At 37.9% G+C, this 24,662-nt stretch overlaps 1 protein-coding gene across 8 annotated transcripts in view; it reads left to right on the top strand.

Annotated features, from left to right (window-relative positions):
- The window catches only part of OSBPL9 (oxysterol binding protein like 9), a 139,696-nt gene that overhangs the window by 93,345 nt on the left and 21,689 nt on the right, over nt 1-24,662 (top strand). For 4 of the 8 annotated variants that reach the window (XM_040978553.1, XM_040978555.1, XM_040978556.1 and 1 more), the window contains 5 exons: nt 10,722-10,817; nt 11,518-11,565; nt 12,910-12,939; nt 13,997-14,047; nt 22,028-22,066. In XM_040978553.1, the coding sequence (XP_040834487.1) occupies nt 10,722-10,817; nt 11,518-11,565; nt 12,910-12,939; nt 13,997-14,047; nt 22,028-22,066 (264 nt within the window). Of the gene's footprint in view, nt 1-5,238; nt 5,308-10,721; nt 10,818-11,517; nt 11,566-12,909; nt 12,940-13,996; nt 14,048-22,027; nt 22,067-24,662 lie in introns of all 8 variants that reach the window. The other 4 variants (XM_040978554.1, XM_040978557.1, XM_040978551.1 and 1 more) reach the window with 3 other exon arrangements.

Genomic DNA, 24,662 nt, shown 5'->3' with positions numbered 1-24,662 from the left:
CTAATTCCCGCTCTGCATGGGTGCCTTTTCTGTCTCTCAGTTTCCATTCTGACTCATTCACCGCTTTTTCTGGCCTCCTCTGGGTGCCAGGAGGCCGACTTTCACAGCTTACATCATTTGGGACCTGTCTGGCAGAATTCTAGTTGGGTTAACCGGTAGGGACAAGAACACAAGGTAGAAGAGAAGGAAGAGTACATCCTCCTCTTGCTCCTTCCCTGCTGTAATGTGGTTTTTGGCAGTGGCTGCCCTACTGTGCCCCGTCAGTACTTCTTGCTCTGATTGGCTCATAGTAGCACTATTTCCGCCATTAATCCTGCAGACTAGGGTAAGAAAGGCTTCCTGTTGCTTCTGATTCTTGGGTACTTTGGCATCCCTTGTTTTGTTTCCTTAACCCTGCCTGCCCTTTTTCTGTAAGCAATCACTTTATTAAAGAAAAAATCAAACACATCATTGGATTATGCTGTTCCTGTGAGGGCCCAGTGCCACAGCACTTTTGCCTTCTCCATCTCTATCCACAGGCTGCATTCTCAGAGGTGCCACCTCTGAGACCTTTGTTGTTCTCATAACTTTCTTCTTTTAATCTCTTAGTGCCTTGCATGTAGCTCTTACTTTACTATACTGGGATCAAAGATTTGTAAACAGATGTTTTATCTCTTCCAATAGATAGAGATTTTAGGGCAAGATGCGTAGTTGGTCTGTCTTACTATTCCCAAACCATGGAACACAGTGTCATAGTTCTAAAAAGTGCTCAATAAATGAATAATTTCTCTAACACTGAATTTAAAGGCCCAGAGCAGAAGTTTTTCTCACCAGATCTTGCCATGTTGCCACTTATTTCAATCTATTTTTTTAAAGATTAATTTGTTTATAGTTGGAAGGCAGATTTACAGAGAGAAGGAGAGACAAAGAGAGAAGGTCTTCCATTCACTGTTCACTACCCAAATGGCCGCCATAGCCAGAGCTGAGCTGATTCGCAGCCAGGAGCCTCTTCCAGGTCTCCCACGTAGGTACAGGGTCCCAAGGCTTTGGGCCATCCTCCATGCTTTCCCAGGCCATAAGCAAAGAGTTGTGTGGGAAGTAGAGCAGCCAGCACATGAACTTGTGCCAAAATAGGATGTTGGCACCACATTGTGGAGGATTAGCGTGTTGAGCCACAGCACTGACCCATATTTCAATTTTTTTTCCCACAAATTTTTTGTTTAGTCTTAGAGAACTTTATCATCCATGTGTGCAATACTTCATATAAATATAAATTATATATACACATCATAGCTAAATTATGGATCTACCTCAATGGCTCAATTAGCTGATCCTCCCCTTGTGAGCACCAGAATCATGGGCGCTGGTCCATGTCCTGGATGCTCTACTTCCCATCCAGCTCCCTGCTTGTGGCCTGGGAAGGTGATAGAGGATGACCCAAAGCCTTGGGTCCCTCCACCCACATGGGAGACCCTGAAGAAGTTCCTGGGTCCTGGCTTCAAATCAGCTCAGCTCTGGCTATTGTGGCTTCTTGGGGAGTGAACCAGCAGATGGAAGATCTTCGTCTCTGTCTTTTCTCTCTGTAAATTTGCCTTTTCAGTAAAATTAAATCTTAAAGAAATAATACCTAAATTATTTATGATTTTTTGTGAATACTCTTGACTTAAATGTACAAGAACTTCTGGTTCTTTGGGTAGGCACATTGCAGAATTCTTAAACTCCTTTATAAGATGTTTGTTACTTTCTTAAAAACCTAGTTATGCATACTGTAGAAAAGCCTAGCTTCATAGGCTTGTACTCCAGTCTTAGATTACCTTGATAGATTTGAACCATTAAACTGAGTGAGGCTAATTTTATATATACATGCTTTAACAGCTTCAACAGAAACGTAACCTGTGTTTCCGTCTGTTTAATATTCATTAGTAGCTACAATCAGATATCCAAAGACAGTCTTGACATTTATAATTTCATTTTTTTCCCTAAGATTTATTTATTTTTACTTGAAAGAGTTACAAAGAGAGAGCTCTTCCATCCACAAATGGCCATAGTGGCCACAGTGGGCAGAGCTGGGCCAATCTGAAGCTGGGAGCCAGGGGCTTCTTCCAACCTCCTGTAGGAAGCTCTTCTGCTTTCCCATGCCATAAAGCAGAGAGCTATATGGAAAGTGGAACAGCTGGCACTGGAGCTGAGGTCCCTATGGGATGTCAGCAGTGCAGAGGATGGGGAAGGGGCTTGGCTGGCTACACCATCTCATTGGCCCCAGGTGTATGTAATTTCTTCTTTTGTTTGATACAAGCTTTTTGGTATTTTTGGTCCATTGTTCTGATTGGTTTATCATGGATTGCCCCCTTCCCCCTACTGCTACCGGTGTTAATTTTTTAGTTATGTTTTTCTGTACAAAGAAAGCAAGTTTGCTTAAAGGTTGTTAAAACCTTTTATGGTGAAATTCTTAAATATTATGCTATGAGAATTCTGTAGCTATTTCACAGCTTGAACTCAGTTTAAGGATTCATGTTTAATGTGAATTTCTCCTGGCTATATATAGAGCAAATTTCCAAGAAACTGATCTAAAACTTTTTATATTTGGTGACTGCTTAAAAATAGGATTTCTAAAATTCCGTGGATTTAAGGCTGGGGAAATGAAAGCAATGTGTGCGGGTAACACATTTATTTAGTTCCTGGAATGACTTGACCTGTGACTTACAAGGAAGTTTACAAATAGCCTGATTGATGTAAAGAAGAAAAGCTTTGGTTTACTGCCAAAAATGAGTGGTCAGGCAGTGCTTTGTTAAGTGATTCAGAGTAGGTGTTTTGTTCTTTTATGAAATTGCCTTCTGGAATGTTGAGTCATGATCGTGGTGGTGGCAGCAAGGATGTGGGAAAGCAGCTGAAGCACTCTGCTTCATTTTGCTGGTCAGTTTTCTACTCAGCATTTCATTTATACTAGTGATGGCCAAATTGTGAATGCATGTTTGCTGGCATATGATTTAGCCTGATGTGCTATTGTGAATTCGTTATACTACATTTTATTTTGCATAAGAGATCATGAAGAATTAGCAGTGTGCTATGGTCTATGATTGAAGTTCACCAAATTTTCGCATTTGGTGTTTGTACCTGATTCCTGCTTGGTAAAGTGGTTTATATCTGTATTTATTTGTGAGCATTTTAGATTTGTATGTGCATGTTTAACAGATACTTAACATTTTGTATCAGTGTTTTTCTTTGTAAAGATAGAAACAATTCTAATTTTTCGAAGAGCTAATATTGTATGTTCAAAATTCAGATTTTTATTTTGGAAGAAAGAGGCTTTTTTATGTAGTTTGGCTCTGTCAAAATAGCAAATATAATTCTACTTTTGTGGTTCCATCACAGTACATTCTGAATAGTTCATATTGGAATTGTTTTTTCCAATCTGTTTTCCAGACAGTCCTACCACTTATATTATTTATTGCTAATACTATCATTATTACCATTATTTATTTTCTTTCGAGTTCATCAGCTTACTGCATATGATCAGTCTTTGGAGATGTTAAATTACAGTTTAACTTACTCTTATATCCTTTTCTTGATTGTACATTGCTTTTCTTGTGTTCTCTAATTATTTGTTCGTTTTGTTTTATGGTAAGCACTGTGTGAGGCTGGGGATAGGTGGAGAACCCTGATTCTCTGAAGCTCCAAATAATAAGGAGGAAGTAGGATGTCTGCTATTGTGATACTCCACATATTACTCATCTATCATTGTTGGATGTTTATTAGTCTACCTATCTTGTAGATAAGAAAATGGAAGCAGGGAAGATAACTTCTAGATTACATAGGTATTTGTTAGGAAGTTGTAGATTCAGGGTTTAAAAGTAGAATATTCTTCAGAACTTGTGTTTATTTTCACTAGATTACTTCTTCAGGAAATTTTCAGATTATATTTTGGTCCTCCACATTATGAATTTTTAAAATATTGTGATGTAACAGAAAGATGTAATGGAGTTGAAGTCAGACATTTTATCAGAATAGCATTTTAAAAAAAATTTCAGCAGGATGGTTTGTGTAAGCACATATAAAGTTGGTTAATTATCTACTTTGTATGTGCAGTGAGGAATTTGACAATATCTAGCAGAGAACCTAATGCTTCGAATAAAATTTAATATCTGCTATGCATCTTTGATGAATTCATGGTATTGTTAAAGCTTCTTGCTTAGGATTATGGAAGAGGACCAGCATTGCAGCCTAGTAGGTAAAGCTGCTGCCTGTAACACTGGCATCCCTACCACCCTAGGTGCCTCTTCCTATCCCAGCTGCTGCACTTCCCATCCAGCTTCCTGCTAATGGTAATGGACTGAGAAAAGCAGCAGAAGTTGGCCAAAGTGTTTGGGTCCCTCCCACCTCTGTGGGAGACCAGATGAAGCTCTTGCTTTTGGCTTGGCCCAGCCCTGGCCTTTGCAGCTAGATAAAAGATCTGTTTCTCTCTCTCTCTCTCTCTCTCTCTCTCTCTCTCTCTCTCTCTCTCATTCGCTCTCATTAACTCACTCACTCACTCTCCCTCCCAGTCCCACTCCCTCTCTCCCCTCCCCTCTTCAGCTATCTATACCTCTGAGTTAAGTATATCTTTTAAAAAAAATTATAGAAGAAGATCGTACTTTTGAGGACATTCTTAGGGTACCTGGCAATTGTTGATAAGATAGGTAAATCTTATGTTGAAGTTAGAAAACCTAAGTTGGAGCCTTAGATTTTCAGGACATTACTTAAAAAGGAAAGCACCTTCCTGAAGGTACAGTGTAGGAAAAGGTTTAGTATGAGGTTCAGGTTTATGAGCATTTTTGCATTGATAACTCTTCACTCCAGAGGACTTGATTGTTGAGTATTCTTTAGAATTAAAAGTAGGTAGAAATTCTCACCTTCAGAACCTCTCTGAATAAGTCCTGTTCTTTAACCAAACTGCAAAGATGATAGAGATTATAATTGTTTCCGATTTTTAGTAATCAGGGACAAATTATTATGCCTGATAAAATCGTAGTCTTACTAATATTTTTGGTTTTCTTATACCTTTTCCAAGTCATTCAGTAGGGAAACAAAAAGTTAATTTGCTAACAAATTTCTTAGAACATCATTAGACTTGACATAATTTTTGATTTTTTAATTTGCCACTTGCTAGTCATATACCTACTTCTTCTGTATGTTTCTCTTATTATTCCTTTACTTGGTTGTTGATGTCAGACTCACAGTATGGTAACTTTATATTCTCTCTTTTCCTTACCTTTATGGAAGATCAGTACTACACTTGCTTTTTTCCAGTCCTCTGGTATCTCTCCAGTTCTTGAATTTTCAAAAATAATTGTAAGTGATTGAATTGTAAGTATGCCCTAAACTTTCATTGAATGAAAGCTTATCTGTGATGCATGTCATCTCCAGTTATTAATTGTGCTTATAAACTTTCCAGATATGCACATATTGTAATCAAAATGACATTTTTCACAGTTTTCATGACTCAATTATAGGGTGTGTTTTTCACTATTTTTTTTAAATCATCTACTTTTATCCATATTTATGCCATTTGTTTTTCACAAAAATGATTGCTTTTTTTGATGTTTTCCTCTGTTACATCTTTAAGTTGTTATCCCCGTTCACAGCTATACTCATAAAACTTATCCTATTTTCTTATTCTCAACTTTTCTATTTGACTTCCATGAAACAATTTATTTCTACTAGTTTATCTTTGTGCACATATTTTTCCATATATTACTTTGTCTTTTCTAGACTAAAGTACTATATGTAGAGTACTTAATCTTGCACGTTTTCCCTGTGAAACAAGATTGAATATAAAAGTAATTACTCATTTGTTAATTTCTTTTTACAGTGTTATTTCCCAGGCTTCCTGTTCTACATTCTTAGTTCCTCATGTCACCATAAGTTTCATAATTTCCTGAATCTGATCCCAGGAAGACCTCAAACCACCCTGACCTTCACTATCCATTCCTTTTCCTCTATTAGCAGAGCATTTCTTCGAAAGTTCTTACTTATTTTATCAAAAGTTGCCTCCTATTCTGTTTCACTAAGTGTATCTTTTCAAAGTGAGTACAATTTCTGTATACTTTGGACAATTTAAGGATTTCCCATTTAGTAGCCTTTTTAATTGGAGGTGAGCATACATTTGTGACAAATTCTCTAGTGACCCAGCTGAAGTCCTAAGTAGAAATTGCCTTTAGTAGAAACTGGGTTTGCTGCCTTTAGTTAACTTTTACATGTCTGCTGAGTAGATAATAGGAAGTACTGACCGTTTTGAGGCAGTTCAGTATTCTACCAGATTAGATAATATTTTAGTAATTTCCCTAAGTGTGTTTCTCTTTCTTTGTATTAAATTATATTTATAGATTCTGACTGGCATAAAATTTTATGTTCCCATTTACTTTATATATTTTAGCTTTATTAGCAAAATGCTTTTGAAAAAGTAGATTATTTTGTTTTGAGCATTTTGCTGTGTAGAGAGCTCTCCCATCTCACCACCATCCCCAATCCCAAACTGGTTCCCTCCCCGAAATGCCTGCAAAGACTGGAGCTGGACTGGACCGGAGCTTGAGCTGGTAGCTACATGCAGGTCTCCCACATGGGTGACAGGGACCCATTACTAGAGTTATTACATGCTGCCTCCCAGGGGTGCATAAGCAAGAAGTGTTGAACCCGTTTTCTGATGTGGGACTTGGGCTTCTGAACCAGCCTCTCAAACACTAGGCTAAACAACTGCACAATAGACAGGCACTGTTTATGATTAGATTGAGGTTTGATTTCTTTAATTTATTCATTTTTATTGGAGAGAGTTATAGAGAGAGGGTGAGACAGAGATCTTCTGTCTGCTGATTCGTTCCCCAAATGGTCACATTGGCCAGAACTGAGCCAGTCTGAAGCCAGGAGCCAGAAGCTTCTTCTAGGTCTCCTGTGCAAGTGCAAGATCACAAGGTTTTGGGCTGTCCTCTGTTGCTTTCCCAGGCTACAAGCAGGGAGCTGGATAGGACGTGGCCTTATGGAATCCTGGTGCATGCAAGGCATGGATTCAGCCACTAGGCCATAGAGTTGGACCCTGAATTCACACTGTCTTAAAGGGACTACCCTAGTCTTAATTCTTTTCAGAGGAAGACAGACCAAACTCAGCATGAGAAAAGGCTTTTTTGTTTGTTTGAATATATTTTTTCTTTATTTTTGACAATCTTTACTTATTAATTAGGGCACAAAGGTTCAAAGGCTACAGGAAAGTGCTTAAGACTATAATTTCCACAGTTTTTTTTTTTCCTTCTGTATCTGGGGTAAAGGGGGAGGTAAAGGGAGAAGCCACACCCAGTCTCCCACCCATCCCAGGACCCTGATGTGGAGCATGCTCTGAGGGTCTTGCTCAAGTGGTTTTGTTAGTTCAACAGTTCTGAATTGCTGCCAGCCTTGCCACTCCAAGCACGATGAGGTCGCTGCAGAACCCACTGATTGACATAGTCCACCCTAGAGTCTCTATTTGCCCAGTTTTTCACTGCCATGTTTTTTTTTTTTAAACAAAACTCAATTAGAAAAGGATAAGTGATACCTGTTCTAAATGTGGAGTGGAAGGAGGAACAGTCCAATACTTCCAGAGAATTTTTATGAAATTCTCTATCTTCTCATGAGGTACTCAAAGAACAGAAAATTTCAGAAAGGTTGTAGCAACACGTTTCTGTAAGCTGGGGATTGTAGTATAATGACTGACACATAAGGAAGCTCTGATGCCTGAGTGTATTGTTATTACTATATTTAAGAAAGCTGTTGAGTTACTGTCAGCTGCTTACCTGTCCTGCTGACAGCTCTGTATGTGTTATTTTGCTAATTGCAGATTGGCAACCTACACTGTTACACAGATCTTTTTAAGCACATCAAAATTTGTGGATTACTGGGGAAGGGAAGTTAGGCCAGTTCGGGAATTCTTGGTTGATATCATATTGTCCGTGGTTCTTTGACTTGGACATTGAAAAGTGTGGAGCAGATGCTAAGGGTAAAAGCAAGTTACAGAAGACCGTCTTTTTCAAGTATTTAACCAAGAGCAATGTTTTTAAGCTAGTTTCATCTGGAGCTTGGTAATCGAATCATTGGTAAATCAGCCTATGAACCAAAAAGAAAAACTGAGCCACATAGTTTTTTTTTTTTTTAAGATTTATTTGTTTTTATTGGAAAGGCAGATATACAGAGAGGAGGAGAGACAGAGAGGAAGATCTTGCGTCCAGTGGTTCATCCCCAAAGTGACTGCAACGGCTAGAGCTGAGCCAATCTGAAGCCAGGATCCAGGAGCTCTTCCAGGTCTCCCACATGGGTGCAGAGTCCCAATTCTCTGGACTGTCCTCAACTGCCTTTCCAGGCCACAAGCAGGGAGCTGGATGGGAAGCAGGGCCACCAGGATTAGAATCGGCGACCACATGGGATTCTGGTGCATGCAAGGCAAGGACTTTAGCCACTATGCTATCGCGCCGGGCCCAAAGCCACATAGTTTTAACACTTCTGTGGTATAGTGACATAGAAAGAAATCTCTGCCTTCTTTCGTAGTGCAATAATATGATTATTGTGAAATAAGATATGTTTATTCTTGTTTCCCCCTACGTCATCCTATGTGTGTGAAATGCTTCTAATAGGAAGTTATTTGAATTCTTTCAAAAATGAAGACATTTAACCACAGGAATGAATGTCTTGATTATGTATAATTGGCATGATTTTCCTTTGTTTTAAAATGTAACATTACTTATTGAGAATCAGGATTTCAATATTCATTTCAAGAGCTTCTTTACAAGTATGTACACAAAAGATAGGCAGATTTGTTTCTCTTTGCGAAATAATTTAATTATCCCTCTTTTTCCCTTATTAGGACTTGGGCTTTTAGTGCTTTGGTTCAGAGTTTGAATTTTAGTTTGGGAAGAGCAGAAACAGTAGAAGTGGTGATTGAGGGTGTCGCTAATTGTTGTCTTTTGAAGATTTAGTAGTTATATTAATACTAGTAGGAGGATAATTAACTGTTTGGCAGGTAAGAAAACAAACAGTGCCTATAAAACTGTTTCACATAACACAATGTTATTAACAATAAAAAAAAAGAAAATAAGAAAATTAAAGAAAGAAAAAAAAGTTTAGAGAACCACGATTTCTTATTAATGGTTGGCCTGGTATCAGAAACCAGGTTTGCCAATCTATTGTTGTGTAATAAAATTTGCTGCTCTTTTCTTTTTTCTTTCTCTCCCTCTCTTTCCCTCCCTCACTCCCTCTCTCCTTTCATCCCTCCTTCTCTCTCTCTGTCCCTTCCTCCCCGTCTCTCTTTCTCTTCCCCTCGCTCTTTCCCTTCCTCTTTTCCTTCCTTTCTTGTGCACACACTCTCTCTCCTTCCTTCCCTCCCCATCTCTGTCTTTCTCACTTTCCTTCCTTCCTTGCAAATAAATATGTTTGCAAGACAGAGTTACAGGGAGAGAGGGGAGAGAGAGCTTCTATCCCTGGCTTACTACCCAGATGGCTGCAATACCAAGGCCTGGTCAGGGTGGAGCCAGGAGCATCATCCAGATCTCACATATGGGTGGCAGAGGCCAAACACTCAGGCGATATCCACTGGTTTCCCAGGGGCATTGGGCATTGGCAGGGAGCTGGATTAAAAATGGAACAGTTAGAACTTGAACCAGCTTAATCCACAGTACCACAATGTCAGATTCTACAAATTAGCATTTCAGTTTGGTGTTGTTGAGATAATGGCTCAATAATAATGATGGTGTTAATAGATGTAAAGGTGGGGTGTTGAATAAATAGTGAAATTGGCCTCAGTTTACTAAAATGGGGAGTGGGAAGATAATCCGCAGTCTTTGGCCAAAGTCGAGAAATTTACAAATGAAGGTCAAATTTGAGATTAGTCTGTTGAGCATTTCTCCTATTTAATGCAGAGCAATGACTGCATTGGGATTTTGACAGTGGTGGTCCCTGACTTTTATGCATTTTCCTTGCTTAACTGTGTGAAAGCTGCATATGTGCAGACAGCTGGCTGGTATTGAGTTTTCTGTTTTGTCTTTTCCACCTAAGATTGATTTCTTTTTCAGTCAGGGATGACTAAGAACTTGTTGCTTTTGAGTAAGGCTAAAAAAACACAGGAATCCAATACCCTTGGAACTTAAAATTTTAAGCATTTGCAAAGGTAAGATATGCAAATGCTGTGTGAGACAATCCGGCCCTCTGAATAAATAAATACCTACACTCTCTCCAGAGTGTAGTGTTCAAGCCAAAGGTGCAAAAGTGAGCCGGGGACTGGATTAGGAGAGTTGTCACTGTCACAGAAGGCCATTTATTAGAGGTGAGCATTTTGATGTTCATTTTTTTTTTTTAAATAAAGGTGAGAGGATTACAGCTCTAATAAGAGTGGATTAAGGGATGGGAGAACTAAACCCTAAGAATCTGAAGAGTAAGGGGATGAAGGATGAATAGAGCCAGAAATGGGTAGTCCTGCTTGTGTTCTTATAGATAAATTACTGTTGTACTATTTGTGATTGGAAATCAGTTATGAGATTTCTTAAAGAGCAGAGTAAATCCTAATAGAGTAGTGCTTGAGGTTGGGGACAAGAACACCACTGCTGGAGAATTTGTATGATATAAGCTGACCTGTTATTCATGTGAAAGTACTGTTCTTATTTTAAACATTGTAATGTCTCCATGTATGTAGAACTTTGTGTGATGCTAAACATTGTTGAATACTGCTAGATTTATTGCAAATTTTTTCCTAGGGTTTGGATTCAGGATTTGTTCCTAGTGTTCAAGACTTTGATAAAAAACTTACAGAGGCTGATGCTTACCTACAAATCTTGATAGAACAATTAAAGGTAAGACATTAGTGTATGTATGAATTGATATAAAGTAGTTAAATGTCAGTAAACATACTTTTAGCAGAAAACAGGCAGTTGGTGTTCAAGAATCATTTCTTTGACTCAACAGCTGAGTTAGAGGGGAAAAGACAAAAGAAAGAACAAGATCTTGTATTCACTGGTTCACTCTCCAAATGACACAAAGAACCAGAAGCTTCTTCTGAGTTTCCCAAGTGGGTACTGGGATCCAAGGACTTGAGCCATCTTCCACTGCTTTCCCAGGCTTATTAGCAGGGAGCTGAATTAGAGGTGGAACAGCCAGGATTAGAACTCATACCCATATGGGAAGGCCAGTATTGCAGACACTGACTTTACACACAATTCTGGCCCCTTGAGCAGTTTTTCATTTTGGTGTAGGAATGTGAAAGGGTATCTTCTCTGTCCCCTTTATCATTACCCCTAAATAAATAGTCTCCTTTGATTTCTATTTTAAAACTAATAAAAAGCAAAACTCCTGGAAAAGAGTGTTGGTAAAGGTTGGAAGTCAAAACAGAAGGTCCTTCATTGAATTTGAAAAAGTAGATGCTGCCTTGGGAGTTCACATGAGTCATGCCAGGAGGAAATGTGTTTAAGACAGAAATTTGTCTATGTTTAGTATGTGTGTAATGCAATACAGTTGGCTTATTTCTATAACTGCTTTTTTGTTTTAACCCTGTAGCTTTTTGATGATAAACTTCAAAGCTGCAAAGATGACGAACAGAGAAAGGTAACTTCTGTAACCATGATTTTGAAATTTTTAATTCCCTGTTTGTAGATACTACACTCTTAGAAGTAAATTCTTTTCACATATCACAAGTTAGAGATAAAATATTGTTTCCTTAAATTAAACTGGATCACTTCAGATTTTAATAAACTAATCAGTCAAGAATTTTCAAAGTAAATTAGACACTTGAGAGAATAACTTGTAATTCAATTTAATGTTTCTTCCACCTGCCTCTTGAATTTGATATTGCTCTGAAATTTGCGTGTTGTCCTCTTTCTTCCCATTAACATTTTGTTTTCTGCTTTAGATTTCCTGTTGCTGCAGTTTTTGGTTTTCTGTTTACATATTCTTATACTGGGCTCTCTTGTACTTGTTCACTTCGGATTCTAATACACTTTTCATTCTTAACTGTGGAATTTAGTATAGCACTTTAAACACCTTGGGAAAGATTAAGTGTTGCTAGAATAAGTAAGATAGGTAAAAATCAATGGAAAGAGGCAAAATTTACTTTCAGTTACAGTAGAATGTTGTGTATTCTCTCTTTTTTTTTAAGATTTATTTATTTTTATTGGTAGAGGGCAGACTTAGACAAAGGAGACAGAGTGAAAGATCTTCCATCCACTGCTTTGCTTCTGAAATGGCCAAATGGCCACCATGGCCAGAATGAGCTAATCTGGGGTTAGGAGCCTCTTCTGAGTCTCCCATAAGGTGAAGAACCCCAAGAACTTGGGCCATTCTTTGTTGCTTTCCCAGACAGAGAGAGCTGGATTGGAAGTGGAACATCCGAGACATAACCAGTGCCCATATGGGATGCCAGCACTTGAAGGTAGAAATTAGCCTGTTGAGCCAGTACTATGGCCCTCTGTATATTCTTATATAAATCTTTAATCGTCAGTTTTTTTTAAAGAAGGTTTAATTCATCAAATACCTGGATATTCTTGTCATTTTTCTAAAGATGCATTTATTTATCTGAAAGGCAAAGTTAGATAGAGGGAGAAATAGAGAGAAATCTCCCATCTGCTGGTTCATTCCCCACATTACCACAACAGCTAGAACTAATTCAGTGTTCAGCCAGGGTCCCAGAACTCCGTCCAGGTCTCTCACATGGGTGCCTGGGGCACAGACACTAGGGCTGTCTTCCACTGCCTTTAAGTATTTGGTTTGGATTTTTTTTTTAATATGTATTATAGGAAGTACTCCTTTCTCTTTCTGGTTACACTCATTTAAAATATTCAATATGATTTTTATAAAAATTTTAAAATTGTTTAAATTGCTAACTAGTTTTAAAAAGAACTGTAATATGTTTTTGTGCTTCTGATTTTCTTTTAAATTTATTGTTTTTTGTAGAAAATTGAAACTCTCAAAGAAACAACAAATGTAAGTTACATGTTTGATAAACTATTTACTTTAAGCTGTTAATTTAATTTTCAGCTACTAGTATTGATAAGAATAATTGAGATTTTGGTTTCCATGGATTTATTTTTATGGGAATGCTAGGAATTGTTATTTTTCAAAATAATTTGAATTAACTTCTCTAGTTGAAATTGCCTTCATATGCCATTTTATTTGTTTCTGGTTTTGTCTTTCTGAAATCTTGGGATAAAAGTTATTATCCATGCATAAGTTGAGTATTCCTTATCTGAAAAGTTAGGGACCAGGAGTGTTTCTCCTTTCAGACTTTGACACATTTTCATGTATGAAATGAGTTGTCTTTGTGGGTACCAAATCTAACCATAAAATTCATTTATGATTTACATATAGCCTGAATATAATTTTGTATAGTTCCAGCGCATTTGCCTTTTCACTGTGATCCACCATGTGAGGTTAAGTGTGGAGTTTTGTACTTGTGTCATGTTGATATCCAGAAATTTCAGATTTTGGAAAATTTTACAGTTTAGATTTTTGGATTAGGGATACTCAACCCATATATATTCTTTCTTAAAATATATTGTGATTCACATTTTCTGATGTATTGACCTTTTGACATACAGTAGGATACTGAGATTTATATCTTGAAAAAGTATTTCTAAAACAGGTAAAACAGTTTTCAGATTTACTGAAAATTTGACTGTTCTTTTCATACTTTATGAACATCTTAAGTAGGTGTGTTAGGAACTTACAGTAGGATTGCTACTATTATTAAGAATTCGAAAATTAAACTCAGTCTCATTCTAATTATTGAGAAACCATTCAAATATTTTTCAATTTAAATTACCAATTTTTTTTACTTTTCTTAGTAGTTTGTAGAATTGCTAATGAGTAATTTCATTTAATTCTGTAAATATATGATGTATTAGAACCCCCTGGATATCCAGAGGGTATTTCCTGTATAGTATGTATAATTTGTACATTACAGCTGATTTTTGTACTTTAACCATTGTCTTCATTGTTTTATTTGGAACACGATTGTAAAATAAGTGTTTTATTTTCACAGAGCATGGTAGAATCAATTAAACACTGCATTGTATTGCTTCAGATTGCTAAAGTAAGTAAATTTTATTTCTGACCTTTATGTAATGAGATTTTAAAAATTCTAATGGCATTTTTCTTTAAAGTCCAGAAACCTAGTGCTGAAACATGGGGATTACCTTTTTGAGTAAATTATTGTGGGTTCCTGGTGCTACTGAACATCTGTTGTGTTTGGATGTTAGCTTACCTACATGTCCCTACTTTCGGTAACATGATTACTGGTGTTGACTGTGAAGGAGGGCAGCATGTTTGAATGAATCAACCTTTTTTTTTCCCATTTTATCCGTTATTGCTGTTTGGGACAGACAGCATTTGCAAACCTCTTCCAAACTAGTTTTCCATAGAAAATAAGGAAAGGTTTGACAGTATTTTTCCTAGTAATAATGACAAGTGTAGTATATATATATATATATATTTTTTTTTAAATTCTATTGTCATATATTTTCTGACAGTGAACAAAATTTATGAACCACTGTTGTAATTATTGTTTTTTATTAATGCAATGCATCTTGAATTCTGGGCTTTACATTTTATGTGTACATCTGATTTTCTGAAAATTTTTTGTATTTGATCTAAATATAAAATTTTTGCCTTCAATTGTTGTAAGGAAGAATTTTGCTTTGGGGGAGAGCAATACAAAGGAAATAATTTCTCATTATTATCTTACTTTGCCTCTGCCTTTTTAGCCACTAGCTTTAAAGGATTCAGGAGCATAGCTCGACGTCCCATTTGCAAATGATATTTGCATGTTTTTAATTGCTGGTCTGTTTTACTTACCTAGTTGCATATATTGGCCCAACCAGAGACGTTTTACATAATACTATTAATGATGTAATAGCAAGGGCAGTTCATTTGTGTTTAATGAAGGTACTAGCTTGTAGTTAAAAAGCAATATTATTTTCTTTGGAGGCCAAATTTGTTAGATTTACACTGTCACAACTTAGGCTTCTATAAACTTTCTAATAGTCTTGATCACTGTGTCTGATTTCCTATATAAGTCTTTAAATTTTCATCTGCTTGTGTGAATCATACTGTATTTTAGTGCGAAGAAAGGAAGATGATAGGGTTACAGGCATGAAAAGCTTTAGGCCTGTGGTTTACTTTTTCTTGGCCGTGAAGTTATGTTGTCAAGTGAAAGGCATCTACGATTACCTAGATGCCTATATATAGAAAAGCAGTAAGCCACACCGTGCCTGATGTGAGTACATGTTGCATAGCATCCATACACCTTCTCTAGAAAATGGAAGAGCAGAAAAACCATGTACAGAGTTTCAGACTGTTGGTGACCCTGAGTGTCAGCTGATTAACGGCTAGACTGAAGGGTGTTCTCACTGGCTCTGGTAGATCACCTTTTAGACGCTCATTAACAGCTGTTTTTGAAAGGTACAATAATTCAAGTTATTAAACTTCTTTTCTAGAACTTTTCAAGGCCATTCAGACTGAGCAATCTGGATCAAGTAAAAAGTTTGCTTTTTAAAAATTATTCTAGGAGAAAGTTTTGTTGTTAGGCAAGTTTTATTTACACATGGAGCTTTCAAAACATATTTATACCCAAATAGGTTCTATTTGTTTCTCTAAACCAAACTTAAATGTAAATCAGACCATGTCATTTGCCTCCTTGAAGCCCCCAGTGCTTTTTCCATCACTTTTGGAATGAAATCTAAACAATTAATCATAACTTGTGGCATCATGGCTGTCTCATCTCATTTTTTTATCCTTGCTTGATGATGCCATTCATTAAAATTGCCCCCTTCTTTTCCCCCACACAGTCTAGGCTTTGTTTCTGCTTCAGGCAGTTCTGCATATTTTTCCCTCCACTTAAAAGATATTTCCCATGGATTTCCACCAAAATCACTCCTGTACTTCTACCTCAAAAATTTCTACCTCAAAAATCATTTTTGAAAAGACCTTTAGCATCTACTTTCTGCTGTTTTCTTCCTTGCCTTGGGTTATTAGCCAAGTGTTCATGGTACGTTTATTTGTTTACCTGTTTATTGTCTTTGTGCACTGCAGTATGATGTCTAGGAGGACTTTGTCTTACCACTTGTGTTGGTCAGGTGGACAGCCATAATAAAATACCATAGACTTAAACAACAGACATTTATTTTCTCACAGTTCTAGAAACTAAGAGGTCCAGGATCAAAGTTCTGCATCCAAGAAGGTTTTTGCAGCCTGAAGAGGACACCTCTGCCTCTGGTTTCCTGCTTTTTGTTTTTGTTTTTAAGAGTTTAATTATTTTTTTTAGAAAGGCAGATTTACAGTACAGAGAAGGAAAGACAAAGAGAAAGATCTTTCATCCTCTGGTGAACCCCAAATGGCTGCAGTGATTGGAGCTGATCCAGTCTGAAGCCAGGAACCAGGAACAACTTCTGGGTCTCCCACATGAGTGCAGGGTCCCAAGTCTTTGGGTCAACCTCGACTGCTTTCCTAGGCCACAGGCAGGGAGCTAGATGGGACACGAACTTGCACCCATATGGGATGTCAGCACTTTGATGTGGAGAATTAGCTAGTTGAGCCATCAGTCCCTGCTTGAATCTTCATCGAGCCTTTGCTTAATGTATGGCACAAATCAATGGAAGGCCTGTTCCCTGATCTCACCTCTTAATTATGCTAGAGTTATAAATCAGGATTCTGCCCTTATCATCACCTTCTTTAACCCAATTCTGGAGAGGATCATGTCTAAATATAGCCACCGTTGGTGGCCTTACCTTTTGGTCTGGGAAACAACTGTATCCTCCTTTTCCTGCAGCAGTTGCCATAGTAGGTGCTTGATAAATGTGAATTTCTGAATGCTTTTCCAATGCATCGTTTCTAATGGTTACATAGTTTAATATTTTCGCTGTATGATTTTTCTTTTTTTGTTACCTCTGTTGTGCTGTGATCATTACCCTTACATGTAAAATTCTGGGTAAATCTAACCAGTTTGTTAATCTGTATTTTAATATAAAAGGTTTTGAATTAATAGAGAAAGTAATGTGTTGTATTGACTGGGTTTGAATCCCAACTTTAGCATTTCACGCAAGTTTACGTATCCTGGATTTTCCCATACAAAATAGGAGTTGCTAGTCAGGTTTTGTTACTATAATGAAATTCGAGAAGCAGCTATTTTATAAGACTATGAGTTTATTTTGCTTATCGGAGGCTGAAACACGGATTGAGTGACCCTTATGATTGGCCCTGGCAGAGCAGGAGCAGAAGAAGGGTCATGTGGTGAACAAGGAAGCGATAGCAGACAGGGGCTCCGATCCAGGCTTCTGTAACACGGCCTTCTGGGGGCAAGCCCTGTGACGCAGCTCCCGCCAGGCCTGACCCCTTCCAGTTACACCACCCTGGGGTGCAAGGCTTCACACAGGGACTTCTGAGGAAATTCAACACTCACACCGTCACAGTAGACATAATAGCAGGACTTGTCTTTTACAGACAGTGTGAAATTTAAGTGAATTACTATTTTCATTGTTTTTAGTAAAGATATACAATAGCTCCTAAATAAGTAATTACCCTTTTTAAAAAAAAAAAATTCAGAGGGACATAATTTTTAAAGATCTTCCCTGTGGGTTTATCAGTATCCATTTGTTCAGTGTTTTTTTTTTTTAAATTCATTGTTTGCATGATAATTTACATAATTTAGATTTCACAGTAGTTTCATATATTATAGATTTTTCACATTTAAAATGTGTGATTTTCAGTGTATTTACAAAGCTACACAGCGATCACCATAATCTGATTTTAGCACATTATCACCTTAAAAAGAAAGTGCCTTATGTGTTTGGTGGTCAGCCTCTGTACCTCCTTGGTTTTTCCAACAATCCCCCTCTCCCTTATGCCCCCAATAATCACTGAACTTCTTTGTCATTAGTAGCCTGTGTTGGACATTTTATATAAATAGGATGATACAATATTGGACATTCTGAAACTGCGTGCTTTTACTTAGTGTAATATTTTCAAAGATCCATCTATATTGTGGGTTATACCAAGACTATTTCCTTTTTACTTCTCAATAATATTCTGTTGAGGAATATGCTACGTTTTATTTACTCTTTTGGCAGTTGGTGGTGGTTTCCATTTTGGTCTATTATTATAGGCAGTAGTACTCTGAACATCTGTGTACTGTTTCCATGTAGACCTGCTTGTCTTTTCTCTTGGATGCATAATTAGGAGTAAAATTACCAGTAAGGTTTTGAAGAACTGTCCAACTGTTTCCTATAACAACTTAACTTTTTGTATTCTCATCCTCAGTGTAAGGGTTCCTCAGTCCTCACTCTCATTTGTGATTATCTTTTTAATTATAGCCATTTTTATGATATTTTGTGATGGGTTTGATTTGCATTTTCCTAAAAAACAATGATGTAGAGCATCTTTTTGTGTGTTCATGAGTCATTCATCCATCTTCTGTGACAAGATGTTTATACAAATTATTTGCTGATTTTTTGTTGATTTGTCTATTATTTAATTATGAGGGTTCCTTAGATGTTCCAGATCAAGTCCTTATACATGTGATTTACAGTGCTTTTTAAAAAGATTTATTTATGAAGGTCCAAGATACAGAAAGGAAGGGACACAGCAAAAGAGATCCTCCAGTCTGTGGCTTACTTCCTAGATGACAGCGATGGGCCAGGCCAGCCAGGCTGAAGCCAGGAGCTTTGTCCAGGACTCTCATGTGGTTGGCAGTGGATTGAACACTTGAGCCATCTCTTTCACTGCATTTCTCAAGCCATTAGCAGGTAGCTAGCTTGACCTGGAGTTGCTGGGACATGAACCAGCACCCATTCGGGATGCCAGCATTCTAAGGAGCAGCTATGCCCACTATGCTGTCCTCTATAGTTTCTGGTTTTATCTGTTTACTATTTTACAAAAAAAAAAGGTCTTATTTTCATTTTATCTGAAAGGCAGACATAGACAGATCTGTCTACTGGTTTACTCCCCAGGCGCCCTCAACAGGCAGTGCAGGACTGAGACAAAGCCAGGAGACCAGAACACAATCTGGGTCTCTTATGTGGCTAACAGGAACCCAGCTTCTTCAGCCATCTCTTGCTGCCTCCTGGGATGCACATTAACAGGAAGCTAGAATTGAGTCGAATGTAGAGGTGGAATTCAGAAATAATGTCTTAACTGCTGCATCAAATGGCCCCTCCTGTTCTATTTGCTAAAGTCCAGTTTCCTTACTGTTCATGTCCTTGTTGGCTTATCTAAGGAATCATTACCTAATCTAATGTCACAGGGATTAGTTCCTGTGTTTTTCAGTTTTGCGTCTTACATTTAACTCCATGATCTGCCACACTGGATTAATTAATTTTTATCTTCTGGCGTGAATTATAGTGAGTGTAAATTAATTTTTCCTTTTGCTAGTGGACATATAGTCATGCAGGTCGCATTTATTGAATCTGTTGAAACTTGAATTAGAAAATAGAATTTCTTTTATCATAATTAATAAGTGTACAGATCTGTATTTAGTAGAGCTTTTACTAGACTACATTGCTTCATGAGAAGAGAGGGACATACCGTGTATTGTAATGGTGGGCTTGTTTTTATACTGCAGTTTGTCAGAAGTCTTGCCAGATTACATACTGTTAAGTATTTCTAGGCTAGAACATTTAGACAAAACTCATTGTATTTATGATAAGGCCTTCGGGATATCTAGCATCCCATGTGAGTGCTGGTTCATGTCCCAGCTGCCTCACTTCCAGTCTAGCTCTTGCTAATGTGCCTGGAAAGGCAGCAGAGGGTGATCCAAAGACCCGGAAGAAGCTCTTGGCCACTTGTGGAGTGAACCAGTGGATGGAAGATATTCCCCCCACCAATCTGTCAAATAGACAAAAAAAAATTTTTAAGAATAAAAAAAGAATGAGAATCATAAAGTAAAATTAACATGGTGAAAAGTCAAAGAAAGATGTAGCAAAAGAGATAGGTAAGCATGTCTTTTAAAATAATAGAACACAAGTCCTAATGTGGAAGACAGAAATGGCTGATAGTAAGGCCATATTTTCATTGAGAGTCAATCCTGCTTTGAAAAAGAAAGCACAGGGCCCAGCAGCGTGGCCTAGCGGCTAAAGTCCTCGCCTTGAACGTGCCGGGATCCCATATGGGTGCCGTTCTAATCCCGGCAGCTCCACATCCCATCCAGCTCCCTGCTTGTGGCCTGGGAAAGCAGTTGAGGACGGCCTAAGCCTTGGGACCCTGCACCTGTGTGGGAGACCCAGAAGAAGTTCCTGGATCCTGGCTTCGAATCGGCATAACATTGGCCGTTGCGCTCACTTGGGGAGTGAATCATTGAACGGAAGATCTTCCTCTCTGTCTCTCCTCCTCTCTGTATATCTGGATTTCTAGTAAATAAATAAACCTTAAAAAAAAAAAAAAGAAAAAGAAAGCACAACAATAAAACGAAGAGAAAATTCTGATGTAGAATACTCTGTAGACAGCTTTTAAAATGAAAACATTCTGGATCCGGTGCAGTAGCCTGGTGGCTAAAGTCCTTGCCTGCATGCCCAGGATCCCATATGGGTACTGGTTCATATCCTGACAGCCCTGCTTCCCATCCAACTTCCTGCTTGTGGCCTGGCAAAGCAGTTGAGGACGGCCCAAACCCTTGGGACCCTGCACCCACATGGGAGGCTCAGAAGAGGCTCTTGGCTCCTGGCTTTGGATCTGCTCAGTTCCAGCCGTTGCGGCCACTTGGAGAGTGAATCATCAGACAGAAGATTTTTCTTTCTGTCTCTCCTTCTCTGTACTGTTTATCTGACTTTCCAATAAAAATAAATAAATTTTAAAAAGTAAAGTTTTGAGTATAAAAATATTGTCAGATGTTTAATGGTTTTAAATAATTCCAGTGTTAGATGTACCATTTGCTTTGATAATTTCTACGTAATCTTTTGCTTCATAAAAACTCCACACAAATCAGGCTTTCAAAATGAGTGTAGTTGTTTCTCTTGTTCACAGATCTACCGTTTGGGCCGGGCCCCTCAAGTCTTCCCTGATAACGTTATTCGAGACCCACTCATAGACGTGAGAGGAGCTGGAAGCCCCAGTTCCCCTCCACATGTTTTCTCTGTGGCTGCCTGGGCTTTCTCACAGTGTAGTGTTCACAGTGTGAAAATTTGTGGCATTTCCATTACCTTGTCTTGGAGTATCATCTCATTACCGCCTTAGGTGTGGAGATTTGCTATGAGGACTCACAGCTGTAACTTATTGCAGCATAAATCGGCATTCAGAAAGAGGTACATACGGAAAAATTCAGAGGAAAACAGGCACAAGCTTATAGGAGACTTCCTCTAGTGGCATCGTACGGGACGCCCTTCATTCACTCCAGCAGTAAGACAATGCCTCACATGCAGCTGGCTATTTACCAGAGATGCTCATGAGAGACACTGAGCCCGAGGTTTGTAGTGCAGACTTGTCACAGATGTGCCCTTCCCAGCATTTGCAAGGTGGCTACACTTCTAGAAGGAAAGCAGGCATAGTCCATATTATTTGCATAAACACCTAAGGCTTAGTCACTCTGACCAGTGCACCCTGAAACTGGAGTTTTAGCAAAGACTGGCTTTCCAAGTACCCTCCTCTACTCCCCTCTCTCCTCCTTCCTTTCTCTTTCATCTTCCCCATCTTCCCTCTCCTCCTCCTCTTCCTTTCCTTTTTCCTTTTTTCTTAAGATTTATTTGTTTATAATGGAAAGATATACAGAATGATATATAGATATACAGAGGGAAGGCGAGAAGAGAGAAAGCTCTTAAGGATCTGTCAGTCAGGTGCAGGGTCCGTCCTCAGCGGCTTTGGACATTTACATCTTGGCAAATACTTGGTGTTGATTGTTTTATGTGAACAGTTTTGGAATTGTGTTTTGCTTGGAATGTACAAAAGAATTAAAGTCTCAGTTAAAAGCAAAGATACAATGTTCTAACATTGTTACTCACCTGGTAAAATGAGCTTTCTTTTTCACAAAAAGTACCCAAGGAGTTACCTAAATTTAAGAATGAAGTTAATATTTTTAACATTTTTCCTTAAGGACCAGTGTAATGCGGAGAAGCACGCAGATGGAATGATAGTAAGTTTAACCTAATCTTTGTTTTCCTTTTACTTCTGCAGAGCGTTATAACCAGTCATGTCAGGAGAGGCCTGAATTACTCATTTTTCAGCACAAATTCCTCTCTTCACTACTCACCCCTCCCTATTGTTAACTCTTGCTGTTTTTCTTGCCCTTTTGTAACATTGCCATCTTTCAGCAATCATTTGGAGGGGAAATGGCAGTCTTAAAATTTCTCTAAGTGTTGATTCCAATGGAATTACTTTGCATGTGCTAACGTGAGGGGTTAATCATGGTATGAAAATTCATCTTTTATGTTAAGGCGTAACTCATAATGCTGCAGTTCCTGTCATTATTTTCTCAGGTGAAAATAGAGAGGGTTGCAATATGGATACTTATATTAACATGTTTAAATGTTTTGGGGTTCCTGTTATTTTTTTCTATGTAAATTGTGTATGTGTCTTGTGTTTTTTTCCTTTAACCAGATACAGCATAAATTCTTGTACTTAAAGCCATATTCTTACTCTTTCTTTCCCCTCTCCTATCTTTTACCCTGCTCTAATATTCATTCACCTTTTTTTCTAAAAACAAAGGCGATTTGTTCGTATTCATGTTTCTCAGCTGGAAATGAGTTTGAAGTTTAGTAAGTGACTCTGGTTTTATGGTAAATGAGTGACTTTCTTCATTCAGCATGTATAAGGCAGCCTGTTTATTTGTCCCAAGATTACAAGTGCCACCTTTTTGAGATTTGGAAACACATTTTGTAAATTTTCAGACAACTCTTGATTATACTTAAAGAGCATGCTTTTGTATTTGGCTTAAAATGAAAAAAAGCTGATTGTTTACATATTTCATATAAAAGCAAAGGTAAAAGAAGCTTTCTTGAAGTTTAAATAAATATATTGGAATTTTTCTCTGCTCACAGTGGTAGCTATGAAATTGCAGTTGCACGATATAAATACAACATAACGTGTCTGTTCCTAATATGTCATTTACAGGAGTCATCATAGTCCTCAAAGACCACTTTAAGGAAAATCACAGTGCCAGATATTCTGATCAGTGTACCCCCAAAACCAAATATCTGTTTTTCAAATATGCATGTTTATAAAACATACCAAACATGTTTGATTGTTTGCACTTTAAAAATTTAGAAAGTTTGTACTCATAGAAAATAAACTCGTGTGGAAATAACCATATTTAAATCATTTACTTTGGGACTATAATTTCTTTTTTTTTTTTTTTTTTTTGATTAATTTATTTTGGGGGGTAAGACAGAGTGACAGAGAGAGGGAGAAAGAGAACTTTCAGCCCTGGTTCACTCCCTAGAAGGTCTCAGAAGCTGGGTCTGTGTTAGGCCAAAGCTGACAGCCAAGAATTACATATCTGGGTTTTCTGTATGGGGGATAGGGCTCTCGAACTGGTGCAGCCGGTCTCTGCATTCCTAGTCACACTAGCAGGAAGCTGAATATGGACATGAAGGAGCCAAGACTTAAAAGCAACTCTCTGATGTTAGATGCCATCCTTGCGAATAGTGGGTTAACCTACTGTGTCACAGTGTTGGCTCTAGTGTTTTTCCTCAGTTTTTTTTACTTTGGAGAGTCAGACTTCTTTGGTTAAATGACAACCCTGCCATTCATTATTTGTAGTCTTGGGTAAATTACTCACCCTTTTGAGCCTTAATCTTCTTTCATGTCGAGAGAAAGCTGAAAGAATGCAGAATGAACACATAATAATCAACAACTGCTAGCTTTGTAGACATATATGTATTTCTGCTTTATTACATATCGTATGAGTTTTTTTTTATGTCAAAACAGATTGAGGCAGAGGAATACTATTTACACATTTCAGCTTGTGCATATCTTAAGGGCAGAGTTTCAAATGTAATTGCATGTATGGTAGCATGAGGTTTAGTTTTTTGTATCAACAACAGAAGATAGAGCCCTTTTAATATGCATGATGTCCAAAGTCAAAATTGCAGCCAAGTTAGTTACAGATCTAATTGTCTTTTATTTCTGATGCATGAAGGGAGATACCTGTACTCCTTTCTGGAAGATAGAGCCGCAGCTCCCACTGAGCAGTGGTAGAGCAGTGGGTCTTGTAGGAACGAAGCAGCAGAGCTGGAAAAGGAGCTGATTGGGAAACAGAACTTAAGAGGAATTTCTGAGTGTGCCGCGTCAGGTGGACTGGAGTCTCCTGATCTGTTTTGGGTTCTGCTTGCTTACTTGGAATTTTAGTCTGATGTGTCACATTTAGCATAACTCCAACTTGCTTTGGTCTGAACCAGTTGGGGTTTACTTCAGGAACTCAGTCTAAAAATAATAGCTTCCCATAATTTTTGTTTATAGTACAGAAAAAAGAGCTACAACTGTTTTCTTCTACTGATGAGTCTTACATTAGAACATTTCATCTGGAAAATGAAAGATTGTATCCAGAAGACATGAATATGTTTACCTTAATGTTACTTTATTTTTTAGGATCTTCAGTGGGTGGGAGAAAGGGCTGAGGAGCTATGGATATTGCTGTGGATCAGAGTATCAACAGTAGGACTTTGCCTTTGTAAAGCACTTGGAGTCCTGAAAAGAAAGCACAATGTAAAGAAGAATTGATTTTGAGAACA

The sequence above is a fragment of the Ochotona curzoniae genome, unplaced genomic scaffold, assembly GCF_017591425.1.
Source record: "Ochotona curzoniae isolate NIBS_2020 unplaced genomic scaffold, NIBS_Ocur_1.0 contig_291, whole genome shotgun sequence".
In the NCBI taxonomy this organism is placed as follows: domain Eukaryota; kingdom Metazoa; phylum Chordata; class Mammalia; order Lagomorpha; family Ochotonidae; genus Ochotona; species Ochotona curzoniae.
Note: the sequence above shows the minus strand (reverse complement) of the source record. Positions and strands in the feature narration are given on the sequence as shown.